The 19,391-nt window shown below is 43.7% G+C and overlaps 1 protein-coding gene across 1 annotated transcript in view; it reads right to left on the minus strand.

Moving 5' to 3' along the window:
• Window positions 1-19,391, minus strand: part of ARHGAP25 (Rho GTPase activating protein 25) — a 33,901-nt gene that overhangs the window by 11,601 nt on the left and 2,909 nt on the right. Inside the window, exons 2-5 of the mRNA XM_087706055.1 lie at window positions 15,496-15,695; window positions 3,620-3,707; window positions 2,484-2,603; window positions 867-1,074 (exon numbers count right to left, since the gene is read on the minus strand). Coding sequence (XP_087562181.1) covers window positions 867-1,074; window positions 2,484-2,603; window positions 3,620-3,707; window positions 15,496-15,695 — 616 coding nt within the window. The remainder of the gene's footprint in view (window positions 1-866; window positions 1,075-2,483; window positions 2,604-3,619; window positions 3,708-15,495; window positions 15,696-19,391) is intronic.

Genomic DNA, 19,391 nt, shown 5'->3' on the forward strand with positions numbered 1-19,391 from the left:
GGGATTTCGGTAGGCCAAACATGCTGTACTCGGTGTACAAGACACACCCAGATTTTCACCCTTTTGGGGTGGGGGGGAAACAGTGCATCTTATACTCCAAAAAATAGACTTGTGTGGAGCTCCCATCAGAGTGTTAAAAGGTTTATACCATAGCTGCAATGAATCAGTCTCAGTGCATCAGCCCCGTTGCATGCAGCTTACTGATTGCAGCTTTCATCATCTGGCAGCTATTAAATCCTCAGTCCCTTGACATGGGGTGAGCCAGACATCAGAGGAAGTCATCATTCCACTCTCGAATTAGGACCACCATTGAGCACAAAAGGTGGTCCTTTCTGTGGCTAAGCAAGTCATTTGTTCAGTGAGCTTTGTCCCATTTTACAACCTTTCTTGTCACTGTGGTTAAGGGAATCAGTGCAGTTTGTTAAATTAGTAACACGGTTGTCTATGGAGATTCTCCGTCCTCCAAGTTCTGGTTGTCCCAAAGATGCTTTATTTTTCACGAGACAACTGGACTTCCTTGGTTTTTCTTTGAAGACATTCTGCTTCTCATCTAAGAAGCTTCCTCAGATGATGAAGAAGAACCGAAGAAGCTTCTGGGAGGAGAAGCAAAATGTCTTCAAAGTAAAACCAGAAACTCCAGTTGCCTCTTGAAAAAAAAAAAGCACCTTTGGGACTTCTGGAGGTTGATTGGCTAAAGGAAATTTCCAGCCCAGCCTTTCCCACCTGGGCTCCCTCCGAGCCGACATGGATTTCAACTTTTAGCAATCTCAGCAATGCTGACTGGGGAATTCTGGGAACTGGAGCCTCCCAGGGGGTGGAAGCCTCACCAGTCTTATCACTGCAAGCTTGGGAAAAGGACCACCTACTGGTCAAACGAGGGTCTCTCGCCAGCATCAAACGCATCCCGCAGTTTCTTCACCAGATTGTCTTGGCCAGGCAGTCGGAAAACCCCCTCCTCATTCATGCCATTCTTCCGGATGAATTCTGCACACTTCTCCACCAAGATGGGAACCTGATACTGCCCAAATCTCTGTTCATACACCATGGTGTCCTCCAGTTGTTGCCCAAAGACCACTGGAAGGAAGGAGGGAGGAAGGAGGGAGGGAGGAAAAGAAGAGAGGGAAGGGCAGAGGAAGGTGAGGTAGGTAGGAGGAAAAGAAGGGAGGGATGAAGGAAAGAAGGAAGAGAAAAGGAGAAAAGGGAGGGAGGGAGGAGGAGGGAGGAGGAGGAAAAGAAGGGAGGGGTGAATAAATGAAGGAAGGATGGAAGAAAGGGAAGAAGGCAGAGGGAGGAGGAGGGACGGAGTGGAAAAGAAGGGAGGGAGAGAAGGAAGGGAAAGAGAGAGAGATAAGGCGGAGGGAGGGAGGGAGGGAAGGAGGGAGGGAGGGAGGGAGGAAGGAAAGAAGGAAGGAAGGAAGGAAGGAAGGGAGAGGGTTTTCAAATGCTTTTTCAATTCTGCAGACCATATTCTTATATGAAGCCCTGTTAAGTATTTCAAATTTCAAATATACTAATGGTGAAATAATAAAAGCTGCCCATAGCAGTGAGATGGGCAGCATAAAATATTAAAAAATAGCTAAATAAAATTAAAAGTTAAGTCTCATCAAAACGAGTCTAGTCCACCTCTGTGCAGGAGAACTCCCCATGCAAGGTACCTGTCCAGTCTCTCCTGACCAGCCTCCAGTATGAGGAAGCCCCCTCGTCCACAGGTGTCCTGTTCTACAATTGAACCTATGGAGCTAAATAACTCCTGTCTTAAAAGCCTACAAGAGGGTCAACACGGGGCTCTTTTAAACCAGGTCTTGCTAAGTTTACGCAAGGCAACACATTTTGAAAAACAGCCCTTGCGACACCTCAGGAGAGAGATGCTGCACTTACGATCCTACATGTTTGCATGAGATCCTAACATTGACGTTGACTTCATCCCTGGAAAGCCTTGCCTTTTCTTCTCCAAGGCAATCCGTCCTCTGACCTGCCCAGTTGGGGTGGATATTATGGACCTAGACCAGGGGCTCTCTGGAAGTACCCTGTACGTCAGGGTTCTAAATAGCATCCAAAAGTAAATCAGAGTCCAAGACAAAGGATTCCTCAAAGTTCCAATTTATCAAGAGAGCCACATTGGTGAATCTAGGAAAACCCGAATCTGAAAGCTTCCCAGTTTCCCCCACCTAGTTGAAAGTTCAAGATCTTGCCCCCATCCCACCCCCAAGTCCATCCCATGGTCCAATCTCCCACTGCCAAGCTGGTAGCTTCCACCCACCCAGTTCCAGTCAGGTGCAGAGGTGCAAAGACAAAGGATGACCTTGGCTTTCTAGAAAGAATTTTGTTATGGCTACATAGCATCTAACTTCATACAATCCCCCCCTCCCATTTTCCCACAATAGAAATTGCATAGCAGAATAATAGAAAGGGTGGCATGTCAAAGATCCACAAGAAAAGATGGCTGCATGCCTGACACTATATATAATTCTGGCTGGGCTTACCTCCTAAAGGGGAGCCAACTACTCTTCGGAGTAGCTTGACCCACTCCTCCATGTCAGCCTGAGAATTCGCCATCAGCACAAAGGAGTCTGGCCCATTTCGACTTTGCTCTCCTGAAAGCCCTATTTGGGGTGGGGGGGAGAAGGAAGGTGTAATTAAAACAAATCACAACAAACTGTATTATGCAAAGACACACAATTATAATTTGCTGAATTATACATGAAGGGCAGGAGCCATTTTTCACTGTTTTCTCACCAGAAGAAGGGGAAGGGTTATGTCAGCTCTCCTGCTCAGACCAGATTCCATATTCATGGAATTAGATTTAGACTAACAGAGTTGGAAGGGACCTTGGAGGTCATCTAGTCCAACCCCTTGCCCAAGCAGGAGACCCTGCACTATTTCTGGCAGTCTCTTCTTGAAAGCCTCTTTTAGTACAGGGGTCTCCAAACTTCCAAGAGTTCAGCTGAGAGCTGAATTCTGAGAGTTGAAGTCCACAAGTCTTAAAGTTTGGAGATCCCTGCTTTAGTAGATACATATACAGATTAACATAGTTGGAAGGCATCTTGTAGATCTAGTCCACCCCACCCACCCCATCCAAGCAGGAGACCCTGCACCATTTCTGACAGATGACAATCCAGTCTCTTCTTGAAAGCCTTCAGGGATAAAGCTCCCACAACTTCTGAAGGCAACTTCTGTTCCATCAGTTGATTGTTCTCACTGTCAGAAAATTTCTCCACATTTCCAGGTTGAATCTCTCCTTGGTCAGTTTCCATCCATTATTCCTTCTCTGGCCTTCAAATTTCCTTTGGAAAATAGCTTGATCCCCTCCTCTCTGGGGCAGCCCCTCAAATATTGGAAGACTGCTATCCTGTCTCCCCTGGTCCTTCTCTTCACTAGACTAGCCAGGCCCAGTTCCTGCAATCGTTCATCATCTGTTTTAGCCTCTGGTCCCCTAATCATCTTAGTTGCTTTTCTCTGCACTCTTTCTAGAGTCTCAACCTCTTTTTTATAGTGAGGCGATGAAAACTGGATGCAGTACTTTAATGTGGTCTTACTAATTAATCACGGTTTATCGAAGCAGGCATTTGGTAGTCCATCTGGACTCGCTCAAATTGTAATTCAGTTCCCTGTTACTGACCTGGAATGATTTCAAAGATAAATTTTCCAGCTTCATCGGATCCAGAAGCCACTTCTTGGATGATGCAGCCCTGAAGTTTTAAGGAACCCTAAAGCCAAATAGTTGCACAACAAGGTCAGAAACACGAGGCTCTCTGTTCTGACCATCAGACCTTAGTCTTCATTTTATAAAGTAATTGTATTACGCACATAATGTCACTGTAAACATTTCATAATTTACGTTCCTCAAAAAAGCACAAGAGTATAGTGCATTAAATCCATCGTTAAAATGGTTAAATGTTAAAATGTTAAAATGCCACATATAAATCTAGTAACAAAGGCATAGGATTGGTTGATTAGCTTTATTGATGGCGCAAGGTGGCGCAGTGGTTAAATGCAGCACTGCAGGCTACTGCTAGATCAGCAGGTCAGCGGTTCAAATCTCACCGGCTCAGGGTTGACTCAGCCTTCCATCCTTCCGAGGTGGGTAAAATGAGGACCCAGATTGTTGGGGGCAATATGCTGACACTCTGTAAACCGCTTAGAGAGGCCTGAAAGGCCTATGAAGCGGTATATAAGTCTACTGCTATTGCTATTGCTATTGCTATTAGATTAGATCACGGGTGTCCAAACTTGGGAACTTTAAAATGCTGGCTGGGGAATTCTGGGAGTTGAAGTCCACAAGTCTTTAAAGTTTCCAAGTTTGGAGACCTTGAATGAGATCAACAGAGTTGGAAGGGACCTTGTAGGTCATCTAGTCCAACCCCCCGCCCTAGGCCACATCAAAATACAAGGTTCAAGCACGTATTACCAATAAAATCCTATAAAAACAATTTAAAATAAGAATAGTACAAAATACAACAATTATCAGATAAAATACAGTAATTTAATACATAAATGTGTAAAATAGAATAAAATGATGTAATCACCTATGCCGATCTCAATTGGACCATTTTAGACAGAAATTGTGCTGTATTAAATGTTGTTTTCAAATTCTGGCCATACATGAGGTATAGGATATTTGGGGTATCAGAATGGACCACTAGGTTCAGCTAGTCTGAACCTCTGCAATGTCCAAGGAACTAAATGACAGCAGTGTTTTTCGAACTGCAAATTTTAAGATGGCTGGACTTCAATTCCCAGAATTCCAAGTTTGAAAGACACCGATTTACAGCATCCAGGAGATGTGGCTTCCCATCTTCTTAAAACCCTCTGAGATGGAGAACTCATAGCCTCTGTTGATGGACTATTCCCTGTTGGGCAGATCCTACTGACCGAAAGTCTTTCATTATATTCAGATGACATCTAGATAGTTGCAATCTGTGCTCCTTATTTCTGACTCTAGATTCTGTGGCCCATGGGAAAAAATCAAATTAGGGTTACAAATGAAATGCTCACATCTTCAAAACCTCAGTGACTTCTGCTGTCTCATTCCACGTCAATCCAAACCGATCTGAATTTATGGTCTAGTGCTTGGTAACCTTTTTCTTTCACAAAACCAAAAATTTCAAGAACTGGACCAGGCTAATTAAAAGGAGCAAAATAATGATGATGATGATAATGATGATGATGATGAAGACGACGACGACGGAGGAGGAGGAGGAGAAAATACAACACGCCAGATATCACGGTTGTAGAGGGCTGGAACATACAATTTATTGACATTGCAGTACCAGGAGATGTCAGAGTTGAAGAAAAAGGACTGGAAAAAATTACGAAATACCACAACCTGGCCACCAGTGGAACTGCAAAAAACTGTACTACTTGGAGCATCTTATATTTTAAGAAGGTACTTGGTTGATGCCTAGGACACTGGCAGCAACCTGTATCATCCACTAACACCAGTCAATGGTATTTGTGATGCATTTTTGAATGTTCAGTTGTCTGAGTTTCATGTTTAATGAATAAATAATAATAATAATAATCCCTCTGAGGAGCTTTACCTTGTCATGGAGGAGGGGCTTGCGAGCTCTAATGATCCTAAGGGATATGCTGAACAGGTACAAACATACCAGACAGGTTTTAGATGAAGGGCCAGACAAAATTTGCTCCACAACCCATACAAATATGGTGAATACAAAAAAAAAAAATGAAATTTATGCCGGTTGAACCGTTGCCCAGATTAACAAGGGTTCCGTTGGATGCTATGGCTCCTGAGCATTCTGCGCAAAATGAGCTACAGGGCTCAGCTCCCTCTGCTAGGCAACCAGGGCATGGAGCTGACAAGTTACTGGAAGAAAAAGTGAAAAAGCAAAAAATCTAGACTAAGGAAAAAAACATCTCTATTATGAAAGCTTACTATCAGTCTGAGTCAGCAAAACATGGATTTCAAAAACGAATGTATCAGATTTGGAAGGTGAACCACACAGACTGTGATATCAGTGAACAAAGGCTAATGGACCAACGACATGTAATTCTAAGCCACAAATTTTTCACTACAGCAGAATTAATAGGAATCGAAGAGAAAGCAACTAATGGTCTGAGTAAACCAACAAAGAAGAGTAACATCAAGAATGATTTGCAGACTCAAAAGCAAACTAAGGAAGAAAGGGAGGAAGAGGATGCTGAAATGGATGAAGATAAAGAACAAGGAAGCACTGAAGAACAAACACCAACAGATATTGCTCAATTAGCTGAGAAAATAAAGCATCAAATGGAAGACGCTGAAATAACACGTTTGCCAAAGCTGAACCAAGTGAACCGGAAAGAATTGAGAAAGGTACTAAAAAAGGTCAATGAGGCTGTGCAAACCATTCAAACCACTACATTAGCTGAAACAAACCAGCAGCAGCCTTCATAACCACCAAAGAATTCGGTTTGAAAATACAAAAGGACCAAAGAGGCAAGAAGAGGAAGCCTAAATGGAAAATTCGGTTGGAATTGAAGATCAAAAAAATTCGTGGGTTGTTGCCATTGCTGAAAAGATTAAAAGATATGAAAACTGAGTAACTCAATTCAAGGAAAACTCACACTACAGAGCAAATCAGCACCAGTTTTATAAGAGCTTAGAAAGTGGAGATGGAATAACAACAAATGAAAAGCCTGATAAAGAGAAAGCTCTGAAATTCTGGAAGAATTTGTGGGAAAACAACAAGCAGCACAAAAGAAATGCAAAATGGATCAAACAGATTGGGAATTCTATTAAAGTGCATAAAATGGAAGAAGTGAAAATAACAAAAGAAATGGTGCAAAGAGAGTCAAGAAAAGTGAAGAACTGGAGTGCACCTGGACCAGATGAGTTACATGGCTTCTGGTTAAAGGCACTTACAAGTCTGCACAAAAGATTGGCAGCCCAAATGAACCAGTTCTTAAAAACACCTGAAAATGATGAATGGATGACAACTGGAAGGACATTTTTGATCCAAAAAGATAAAGAAAAAGGAAAGGATCCTGGAAACTATAGGCCAATCACCTGTTTGCCAACAACATACAAGCTCCTTACTGGTTATCATTGCAAACCAAATTTATGGATACTTGGAAAGAAATAAGTTGTTTCCTGTAGAAAAAGGATGCTGCAAAAATTCAAGAGGAACAAAGGACCAACTGCTGATTGACAAACTAATCTTAAAGAATTCAAAGAAAAGATGAACCAACCTGTTCATGGCTTGGATAGACTATAAGAAAGCGTTTGATTCAGTTCCCCATAGCTGGATCAAGAATTGCCTGAAAATCTTTGGCATCAACAGCAACATACCAAAATTCATGGAAACTTCAATGAACCTCTGGAAAATGAAGCTTATAGCTAATGAAGAAGTACTGGGTGAAGTTGAAATTAAACGAGGCATTTTCCAGGGTGATTCCCTTTCACCCCTACTTTTTATACTCTCAATGCTACCACTGGCAATCATTTTGAAGAAGATGAACTATGGATATGAACTTGCAAAGAAAGGACTGAAAATTTCGCATTAGGTGTACATGGATGATTTGAAGCTGTTTGGTAAACAAAAGCTGAAGTAAATTTATTAATTGAAAGCACAAAATAATTTAGCCAAGACATTGGTATGCAGTTTGGAATTGATAAATGTGCAACAATGGGAACCAAAGCAGGCAAGATTCATAGAAGATGATGGAATAGAACTTGAGAATGAAGAAACGATAAAGGAAGTAAAACCAGAAGAAGGCTACAAGTACTTGGGTATTTTAGAGGCCTCTGACTTTATGCATAATAAAATCAAGGAATTAACTTCAGCCAAGTACATTCGACGAATTCACAAGATATTAAAGTCCAAATTGAAAGGAGGAAACATCATAAAAGCCATAAATACCTGGGCTATATCTGTGATTCGATACTCTGCAGGAATAATTGACTGGACCCAGCTGGAATTGGACAATTTGGACAGAAAAACAAGGAAGCTTATGACAATGAATCATGCTTTGCACCCTAAAAGTGATGTTGACCAATTATATTTACCAAGAGCAGAGGGTGGTTGAGGACTCCTACAAGTAAAACAGACTGTGGAAGAAGAAAAACACAGCTTGAATGATTAAATCCAGAAAAGTGAAGAACCAATGATTAAAGAAGTAATTAAAGGAGGCCTTTTAAAGACAACTAAGTCAAAAGCTGAATATAAGAAAGAAGTAATTGAGAAGCAAGCTGAAAATTGGAAAAACAAAGCTATGCATAGCCAATACTTGAAAAGTATTGAAGGCAAAGCTGACCAAAAGCTAACTTGGAACTGGTTAAGATCAGGAGCACTGAAAAAAGAAACGAAAGGCTTTATTTTGGCAGCTCAAGAACAAGCCTTAGTCACAAACTGCATGAAGGCAAAAATTCAACATGTTACCACCAACAGCAAATGTCGTCTCTGTAATGAGAAAGACGAGACAGTCAACCACTTGATCAGTGGGTGCAGCAAAATTTCACAAACTGACTATCTACAATGCCATGACTGCGTTGCTAAGATCATTCACTGGAAATTGTGCCAAAAGTTTGGATTTGAGTACAGCAAAAACCACTGGGAACATCAGGTTGAGAAGGTTTTAGAGAATGAGAAAGTCAAGATCTTGTGGGACTTCAGAATTCAGACTGACAAGACACTTGGCCCACAACACACCTGACATAACAATAATTGAAAAGAAAAAAGTATGGTTCATTGACATTGCAATACCTGGAAATGCACGAATTGAAGATAAACAGCAAGAAAAAAAATCACAAAGTACTGGGACTTGCAAATTGAAGTTGAGCGACTATGGAAAAAGAAATCGTGTGTTGTCCCGATTGTAACTGGAGCCCTTGGAGCAATATGCAAAGGGCTATCTCGCTATTTGGAAATTTTAAATTTATCAGACTTGAACATTCTGATTCTACAAAAAACCGCCCTACTTGGAACGGCTTATATCTTCTGACGTTACCTTAACAATTCCTAGGTCCTTGGTTAGGACTCGAGCTGTTGAGCTAACAACCAGCCCCAAAGGCTGTGAATCTCATCAAAGATTAACCACACAATAATAGCAGCAGCAACAACACAGGGCTGAGTACATAAGAGAAAATGAAAGAATGGCAGCTGGATAGTTTTGAGGAAAGACGTGTGAATGGATGTGTGATGTCCATTCTCCAGCATCTGAAGGGACGTCGCAAGGAAGAAAATCAAGACAATGTTGTGTATCCATGTGAACATGTAAATATCTGGACCGCAAGCATTTGGGGGCCTCATGCACTAGGAATAAGGCACATGGCAGAGCTTTTGACTTGTTGGACTATTCCTTCCAGATTTCTATTTATATCTCTCATATCTTTTTTTGGGTATCAATAAACTGGGGGGTCTGAATCAATTCTGACTAACATGAACTTCAAGCAGTAGGAAAAATCCTGTTCAGTTCACAAATGCAAAAGTGGAGCAGATGCATTCAGAGGCAAGCAAACCGAATGAGATCTGTAGTAGAGCCCACAGCTAAAAATGCTAGCTTATTCCATCACTAGTGAAATCCCAAAATTCAGCCACAAAGGAGGCTGCTCACCTCATCAATCAGGTCAGTCACAAGGCCAGCAGGAAGGTGCCTTGTGACTTGAGAACTGAGGGAACTCGAGTTCCTTGCAAGCCCTTGTGTTTTGGATCTTAGATGGACCAGAGCAGGAGGGGAAGCGACATGGGTTGAGCTACTCCGGCTGTCAGAAAGCAGAAAGAGCCTGGGCTGGATGGCAGAGCTGAGCGATAAGACTGCAGTGGCAAAGGAAGAGCACGGGCGAACTTCTGAGAAGGGAAATGTGCAGACAGGAAACAAACGGAGGGGGAGGGAGACGGAGAACAGTATCCTCAAGCAGAACGGAGAAGAAGTCCTCCACCACCACCCTGGGTTAGAAGAGCCAACTGTTTGAGCAGGCTCTTCAAAGTTTGGTTGCTCTCCTGAGGTCAAGGTTCCACGCATGGGCCAGGGAAGTAAGGATGGCATCAAGGAAGTGGTGGGATGGGGTTCCTCTCCCCATCGCTACCGGTACGGTGGTCATGCATCCTTTTGTGTACACACGCTGCACATGCATGCGCACTCCACCGTCCCTGCGACACCCAGCTGCTTGTAGGAGCTCACCTAGGCGCCACACACTGTGTGCACAGGTGCAATTGGCTGGTTGGTTTAAAAACGCTGTCAGTGGCTATTACCAGTACAGCTGTACCAGGCCATACCGGCTGAAACCCACCACTGCATCAAGGCACAGCAACTTTTGAGAAAGGTTCTGGAATTGGGATCCTGCCCTCCACTCAGAAGAGTTGCAGGTCATTAGAGAAGAAAAAGAGAAAGATCATTTTAGGGTGTGTCCTGCAAGATTCCAATCGAGTTGATCTAATGTTATTTAGGCAAAGATCTAGATTTCTTGTGCAGGCAGCAAAGAGTTAGAGATTTCTGTTTCTCTTTGTGACTATCTAGTAGGGGTAGGAAATCCTTACTCACAGAGTTGCCAGCTTGGTCCTTCTCCCCAGAAAGGCACTTTTACCACCATTTCAGAAAAGGTGCCATTTGCTGGTTTGTTCATGGAATGAAAAACAGTTACGGATGTGATTTTTTGAAACCAATCATTTATACAGCACCACTTAAGCTGCCCTAAGATTTAAGGCCAAATTTTAGCTATTGCACCATGGCAATTTGGCACTGTATTTGAGAAGAGTCCAGGAGCTGCAGGGGAAAAAACAGTTCAGAAGCTGCCCACAATGAAGCTGTCCACACTTCCTACTTACCTAGCAGGTGAAATATTACAATCGGACACACAGTCAGCTAGAACATTTAGATTGAATTTGGTGTCCTATTGTCCAGCTACTAAAGGACCTGGGATAGGTAGATGTTGTTATTTGATAACATTAAAATATTGCAGGATGTGAGCTGTTCCTAGCCAAGTTGCCCTTTGCAACTGAGACACTTTCAAGAAGAGATTGGACTGCCATCTGTCAGAAATGGTGTAGGGTCTCTTGTTTGAGCGGGGGGTTGAACTAGATGACCTAGGAGGTCCCTTCCAACTCTGGTATTCTACATTCAATGTGATTTTGTCATGCCAATAGTGTTCAAGTGATGCTCCAGAAGTTTGGAATTGCACTGAACATTGTTGTTGTTGCTGATGATGATGATCTCCTCCTCCTCCTCCTCCTCCTCCTCCTCCTCCTCCTCCTCCTCCTCCTCCTCCTCCTCCTCCTCCTCCTATTTCTTTTCCTTCTTCCTCTTCCTCCACAATATTTAGATTGGATTTGGCAGTTTTATCCATCGAGTCCTTCCCAAATCCCTGGAATAGGCAGCTGCTATCATTTGATAGGATTAAAGGTACATTTCTGCAATCTTCCTGAAATTTCTGCTACTTTTCAAATTATTTTTTTTCCAACAAAGGAAAAAGATCCATTTAGAAGGGGTGGGGGGACAATCCATGTTGTTTCAGATGGAAGTACTATATGTGGAAGAAGCCTTAAATTTCAGGAATCACTTGAAAATATTTTACCAGGATTGTATTACAATGATTTATAGGTACTAATCTTCCTATAAATACTATCACGATTCCACTTGAATGCATTTTCATGTAATTCTGTGAAGCACAGAAGATGGAAAGGGAGCCAGCACTAAAACCCCAATGTAATTTACAAAGGTTTTCAAACCACCACGTTTATTTTCAATTTCATTGTTATCATCTGAAATTGAGGGAAAAACACAACAAATCTCTATGTGGTTGAACAGCGGGAAAGGCTGACTCCTGGTTAAAATGATGGATACTTTATTGACTCAATGATACATTTATTTATAAAGGAAAATCAATGTTAAATTTGCCAATTATTGTCAGAACTGCATTGACAGAACTCGCAGACCCCAGCATAGTTCTCAAATAAACTTATCTGAATTTATTAAATGACGCTTATGGGCCGCTTCATCACATCTGTTAATGATGGGCATCATTGATCATATCGCCATAGCTTGGGGAGGTCTCATTAAATTTGATATGCAATGCCCTATATTGCTGTATTGCTAACATTTTTCAGCATTAATTTTCATTGAAAAGTTGGGTAAACCAGTTCAGATCTTCATAGAGTGACTCTTTGGAAAAGGGTACAGATCTTGCCTTGCAATTGTGGCAATGCAGAAAGACCTAATAAATGTTGAAAACAAAACGTAGGGTTGCATAAATAATAGGCTTTGGCCCCTTTTGTTACAAGGAACTTGCATTTGTGTCTGTTTCAATTTAAAGCAGAGGTCTTCAAACTTGGCAACTTTAAGACTTCAACTCCCAGAATTTTACAGCCAGTTCTGGAAAATCAGCAGTGGGAATTTTGAGTACTTTGGAGAACCGGCAAATACCACCTCTGACTGGCCCCACCCCATCTATTCTGTGCTTCCTGAGTCCCAGCTGATCGGGAGGGAATGCGGATTTTGGAGTCTCCTTCCCCTGCCACGTCCAACAAGCCATGCCCACAGAACCATTAGTAAAAAAAATTGAATCCCACCACTGATCACATGACCCCGGGACAATATGAACTGTCATAAATGTAAATCACATCTGAATTTTGATCGCACGATCATGGGGGTACTGCAATGGTCGTCGTAAGTGTGAAAAACATAAGTCACTTTTTTCAGTGTTGTAATTTCAAGCAGTCATTAAACAAAATGTTGTTAAGTTGAGGACTACTTGTGTTTCTGGCTGTATGCTGCATCAGATGAAAGTGTATTATGGGATGCTAGGATGTAATGCTATTTGCAAAGGATGAGGTTAAGCTGTGATCGATGAACAAGCACATTGCAATATTTGCTGAGAGAAATTAACCCATCTGTTTAAATTGTCCAAAAGTTGGAATATGATTATATCAGAGGTGGGATTCAGCCAGTTCTGACCAGTTCTGGAGAACTGGTAGCAGAAATTTTGAGTAGTTCAAAGAACTGGCAAGTACCACCTCTTGCCGGCCCCGCCCGCATCTATTCTCTGCCTCCCAAGTCCCAACTGATCAGGAGGGAATGGAGTTTTTACAGTATCCTTCCCCTGGAGCGGGGAGGGAATGGAGATTTTGCAGTATCCTTCCCCTGCCACGCCCACCAAGCCACACCCACAGAACCAGTAGTAGTGCGCCTTTGCGGCCTCTCCGCGGCAGTGGATCCAGGAGGGCACCTTGGTTTACCGAGGAACTCCGGGAGATGAAGCGCCAAAAAAGATGCCCAGAGCGACGCTGGAGGGCTAGCAACTCCGAATCCAACCAAACACTATTAAGAGCCTTCATTAGGACTTATTTAGTGGCGATACGGGCGGCAAAATGTGCACATTTTTCTGCTCTTATTGCGCCCTCAGAATCTTGCCCAGCCACCCTGTTTAGGATAACCCGCTCCCTCTTGAAGGGTGAGGATGCGGGAGAACCCTTACAGGGAAGGGCTGAGGAGTTTGCTCAGTTTCTGTCGGACAAAATCACTCAGATTCGGGCAGACCTTGACCCCACTTGGACAGTACCAGCGGAGATGCCGAGGGAGGGTCTTGATCAGATTTCCTGGAATGAGTTCCAGCCTGTCACCCCTGAGGAAGTGGACAAGGCCATGGGAGCGATGAGTGTCTCCACCTGTTTACTGGACCCGTGTCCCTCCTGGCTGGTCTCAACCAGCAGGGAGGTAACACGAGGCTGGCTCCAGAAGATTACGATCACGTCTTTGCAGGAGGGATCTTTCCCGCAACCTTTGAAGGAAGCGGTGGTGAGACCCCTCCTCAAGAAGCCTTCTCTGGACCCAGCTATTCTTAACAACTATCGTCCGGTCTCCAACCTCCCCTTTTTGGGGAAAGTTGTTGAGAAGGTGGTGGCCCTTCAACTCCGACGGACCTTGGATGAAGCAGATTATCTAGATTCCTTTCAGTCTGGTTTCAGGCCTGGATACTGCACTGAAACTGCTTTGGTCGCACTGACCGATGATCTCTGGCGGGCCAGGGATAGAGGATATTCCTCTATCCTGGTGCTCCTTGACCTCTCAGCGGCCTTCGATACCATCGACCATGGTATCCTTCTGCGACAGCTGGAAGAGGTGGGAGTGGGAGGCACCGTTTTACGGTGGTTCTCCTCTTACCTCTCCGACAGGTCGCAGTCAGTGTTGGTTGGAGGGCAAAGGTCGTCTCCTACGCCCCTTAAATATGGTGTGCCGCAGGGCTCGGTCTTGTCCCCCCTTCTATTTAATATCTACATGAAGCCACTGGGTGAGATCATTCGTCGGCACGGGATTAAATACCACCAATATGCGGATAATACACAATTGTATCTCTCTACCCCATGTCAGCTCAGCGTAGCGGTGGACGTGATGTGCCAGTGCCTGGAAGCTGTCAGGATCTGAATGGGAGTGAACAAACTTGCACTCAATCCTGACAAGACCGAGTGGCTGTGGATGCTGTCCCCCAAGGACAGCCCAGATAGTCCATCCCTAATCCTGGGGGATGAAAATTTACACCACTCAGAGATGGTCCGCAACTTGGGGGTTCTCCTGGATCCGCAGCTGACATTAGAACATCACCTGTCAGCCGTGACCAGGGGGCCCTTTGCCCAGGTTCACCTGGTGCACCAGTTGCGACCCTATTTGGATTGGGAGGCACTTCAAATGGTCACTCACGCCCTTGTCACCTCAAGACTTGACTACTGTAATGCGCTCTACATGGGGCTGCCCCTGAAAAGTGTTCGGAGACTACAACTAGTCCAGAATGCAGCCGCGCGAGCGATACTGCGTGTACCAAGATACACCCACGTTACACTTATCCTCCGCGAGCTGCACTGGCTTCCTATCGGTCTCCAAACGCGATTCAAGGTGCTGGTTATTACCTTTAAAGCCCTACATGGCCTAGGACCTGGATACCTGCGAGACTGCCTACTGCTGCATACCTCCCAACAGCCGATAAGATTGCACAGGGTGGGCCCTCTCCAGGTGCCGTCAGCCAGACAATGTCGGCTGGCAGCCCCCCGAAGATCTGGACCCTACCCACTCTCATGGCCTTCTGAAAGGCTATCAAAACCTGGCTATTACGGCAGGCCTGGGGCTGTTGACCTCATGACTGAGGTCCAGCCCCAACCAGATTGGGTGCATGATGAGGTTTTAATCTATTTCCTCTGTTTTTTTTAATTCTTTTTTTTTTTAATTTACTTTCTGTAAGCCACCCGGAGTCCTTCGGGATTGGGTGGCCTATAAATCTATTAAATACAAATACAAATACAAATACAAAAAAATAATAATCCCACCACTGGTTCAGATGTCAAACTGAACTGAAGAGAAGCAGAACTGAAGTTGGAGGTTGCAACTCAAGGTTGCTCTAGTCTCTGCCTGGCTGAGGAGAACTGCAATTGGTCTCCTCTTGTATAAGGCTAGAGAAGGTAGAATGTGCCTTTCTATGCCCTTCCGTGGTTCCCAACCCTTTCCCTCATTAGCCTTCCCATCACCCCAGCAGCACAAAAATGCATTCTCCTCCTCAAGAACCCTCCCTACCTGGGGCTTCAGGTCTTCCTCCTCCTTGTAGTAGTGCAGGTGTTGGCCCTTCAGCACGAAGAACCTCTGCTGCCAGTTCTTGACGATGGATCGCTGCTTCTTCAGCCAGCCGCTTTTCAAGGGGCGCTCCAGAGGGTTGGGGAGCTGATGCCAAGGGCCGGAGCCTTTCGCATCAACGGCCATCATGCTCTGCGAGCGAACTAGGGGGTGAGAAGGTAAATGTGAGCCCAGAACAAGCAAGAGGACAATCAAGGCAGAACCTCAGGCCCAGAAGCAGGGGAGTCCCGTTGGGTCTCCCAAACCGGACCCAGTGTGCAAAGCTGGTTGTTGCTTTGCTAAGCCCACGCCTGGCACAAGGAGTTTGCTCGAAAGGAAGCGACTTCTCTGAGTGGACTTCCTTTTTCCTGTGTAGGCGGTATGCTTTACAAGTAAGAGCATTTAGAGAGAAAAAGAAAGGCATCTTCTGCAGAGGAACCCAGGGGAAACTCGGCTGAGTAGACGAGGACAAAATACATGTTGTGTGGGTGGACTCCACCAAAATGCCGGTGTCGTTCTTGTTGCATTTGTAAGCTTTTCCTCAAGGAAAAGACAGAATTGTTCACCTACCATATTTTTCGGAGTATAAGATGCTCCGAGGTATAAGACGCACCTAGATTTTGAGGGAGGAAAACAAGGGAAAAATATCTGCCTCTGCCTCCCAGCAATTTGCCTCCTTGCAATGAACAGTACAGATAATATACACAGTTTGTAGTGTTATATTTCAGACTATACTTGTTTAGATGCTGTTACAATTGATGTGCTTTCTGGAAGTATAGTTATTCTCTGCTATTTAAAAGAAGATACTGTAGCACGGGGCCTCTTCAGATCAAGCATTTATTTTAAAAAGCTTTTTCATTTTGTTAAGTTGTCTAGAATAATAATAAAGCAGTCTTTAAAAAATAGGTCTAATCATTTGGACATTCTATAGGCATTTACAGTTGTTGACTTATCTCCTTGCAGCAAACAACCTGATTAGCACAAGAAAAAAAATCTGCCTCCCAGCAATTTGCCATGTGGAGCAAACAGCAAGTTTCACTTACAATTTCTCCTGATCATCATCTGTTTCAGGCTGCAGGGATTGCTATAGCTTATTGAAGCCTCAGCAAGCCCCCCCCCCCGTTTGCTGCAAGATAAATTGCTGGGAGGCAGAGGCCAAAAGGTGGGGGCCGGTGGGTGGGTGGGGCTACATTCAGCGTATAAGACACACCCAAATTTTCACCCTCTTTTAGGGGGAAAAGGTGTGCCTTATACTCCGAAAAATATGGTATTTTGGATCTGATTTGCTGCCTGGTTGGTTTTCAAAGAGCAGTAGATATGTGTAGCTTGGTTAAAGTATACCTCGGGGAAAAAATAGGAGTCCTACAAGAGCAAAAATACTGGGCAAAAATCCAAATGTGGTTGGAGATGATGACGCAGGAACATATTGATTTAAAACCTGAACTGTTCTTGTTGGGCATCTTGTCAGAAAAATATAGTAAAGAAAATGTATATTTGATTATTCATGTAATAACTGCAGCTGGAATTGTATTTGCACAAAATTGGAAGGACGAAGAGATTCCCTACAGATGAAAATGTGATTAAGAAAATGTTAAAATGTTACCCTCTTGCTTTTATTATGAATTACATGATGATGAATCATGAAGTGAATTGTCTTGACACACACGTAAAGAAGCAGAGATTGTGTGGTGATGTCACAATACTGTTTCCATCAGTCAAACACCCACACACTCACACCTTGACCTCTGGCAGAGATCATGCTGTCCTTTAAGTGGCCAAATGCTCTACCTCTTTTACAGATGTTCAGTGTTACCACATCTTGGCTCAGAGATTTGGGATAGCCTCTGAGGCATCGGAGTTGTGTGTCTGTGTGTCAAGAAGAAGGCAGCCATCACGGCGTGATCGAAGCCCCAACTTATTTTTTTATACCTCACACTTCTTAACTATCCATCTCCTTCAGGGAGAGGCTCTGGATGGTGTGCAATTTAAACAATGAAAAAAAGTTAGCACTGAAGAAGCTTCTTGGATGAGAAGTGAAACTTTTTCAAGGAAAAAAGGAAGAAAGCCCAATTGAAAAAGCCCCTCTCCCTGGTAGATTGGTTATCTAAGGTTGTCTCTCAGCTGCCACACACACTCAAGCCTAAAGTTTCTGTTTGCTCGTTGACTTTCGCTCTCTGCCTGGCAGACAAACTTGTCACAAGAGGAGATTAAGTGGAAATGAAACTTCTGGAGAACTTGTGGTGCAGCAGCTCAGAACCTCAGCTGATGGTGTGTAAGGATTTTGCCCCCATATGCTGCCATTTCACCCCAGCTTAGTTCAGTCCAGATCATCCAGCCAAAGAGACCCACTCTGGAAAACCCCCGTAACTTTTCTCAAACAGAGAGATGCAGGGGGAAATCTAAAGAAATCTAGAATTTGTTCCTGGGTGCTCTCTGCTGGCTGCTGATGGGTGAGGCAGGAGGAAATTGAGGGTGTGAAATTTAAAAAGAAAGAAAGAAAAAGTTTGTCTCTTTCCATTTTGATTCGTCTCATTCCTTTGATGATTCGTGCAAGCAACATGCCTCTTGAAAATTGGTGTGTGTGTGTACGTGTGTGTGTGTGTGTGTGACACCAGACTCAAAGATTGCAAGAAGGCAGCAGAATTCAGACCAATTCTTGAATACAGCTGGTCTGCCTGGAATCCACACTGTATATCGGACATTAATATGATCGAGCGAGTCCAGAAATATTTCACGAGAAGAGTCCTCCACTCCTCTGCTCACAATAGAATCCCTTACGACACCAGGGTGTAAATTTTGAGCTTGGAGAACCTAGAACTAGGCTGATTAAGGTCTGACCTAAGCGTAGTACACAAAATTATCTGCTACAACATCCTACCTGTTGACAACTACTTCAGCTTCAACCTCAATAATACACGGGCAAACAATAGACACAAACTCAAGGTAAACCGCTCCAAACTCGATTGCAGAAAGTACGACTTCAGCAAGAGTGGTCAATGCCTGGAATGTTCTACCTGACTCTATTGTTGCATCCTCAGGCCCCCAAAACTTTAACCTCAAACTGTCTACCATGGACCTCACCCCATTCCTAAGAGGTCCATAAAGGGAGTGTGCATAAGCAGACCAATGTGCCTTCCGTCCCTGTCCTACTGTCCCCATTTATTTGTACCCATTTCCTGTGTTCATGTCCATGTTTATACTTATACCTGTTACCTTGTACACGTTTGACAAACTAACTAACTAACTAACTAACTAACTAACTAGAATCCCAACTCTTGACAAGTTCTACAGGGAAATCTCCGTAACGTCCAAGGAGTTCCAGAATTGACTTTAGCTCCCCAATTTTCTTATGACAAAGCTTAGCCTCTGTTCCCGAGTCTGGAGGTCTCACCCTTGCAAACCATGACCACAAATCACTCGAGACTGTCAAAGCAGAGTCGGGGAACAAACGATAGCCATTTTCTTAAAATAAGACTGGAAACCTTATACTGTATAGACTTTTTGTTACTGAATTGATGGTTTATACGGAGATTTGGAGTAAGAAGGATTAAACGAGGAAAGGAAAAAGTTAAGTTGGTGACTACCATAGAAGGAAGGGCAGACATCAAAATCCTATTCTTTCTTTAATTCCTCCTCCTCGTCCTCCTCTTCCTCTCTGATGCTCTCTGAGCTTGCTTTTTTTCTTTCAAGAAGAAAGTTTCATTTCATTACCCAAACTCATCAGTAGGCTAGCACTGATGATGTTACTAGTTTGGGTAAAGATATGTCTGCAAGAAAACAAGCAAGCTCAGAAAGCATCAAGGACTCCACAGTTGTTTTTTCTCCTCTCTATTAACCCTGATGGTGTTCCCTACTTGGGT

This window comes from Thamnophis sirtalis, unplaced genomic scaffold, assembly GCF_051295495.1.
Source record: "Thamnophis sirtalis isolate CommonGarterSnake01/CBP01778 unplaced genomic scaffold, rThaSir2_p1.2 scaffold_2, whole genome shotgun sequence".
NCBI classification, from domain to species: Eukaryota; Metazoa; Chordata; class Lepidosauria; order Squamata; family Natricidae; genus Thamnophis; species Thamnophis sirtalis.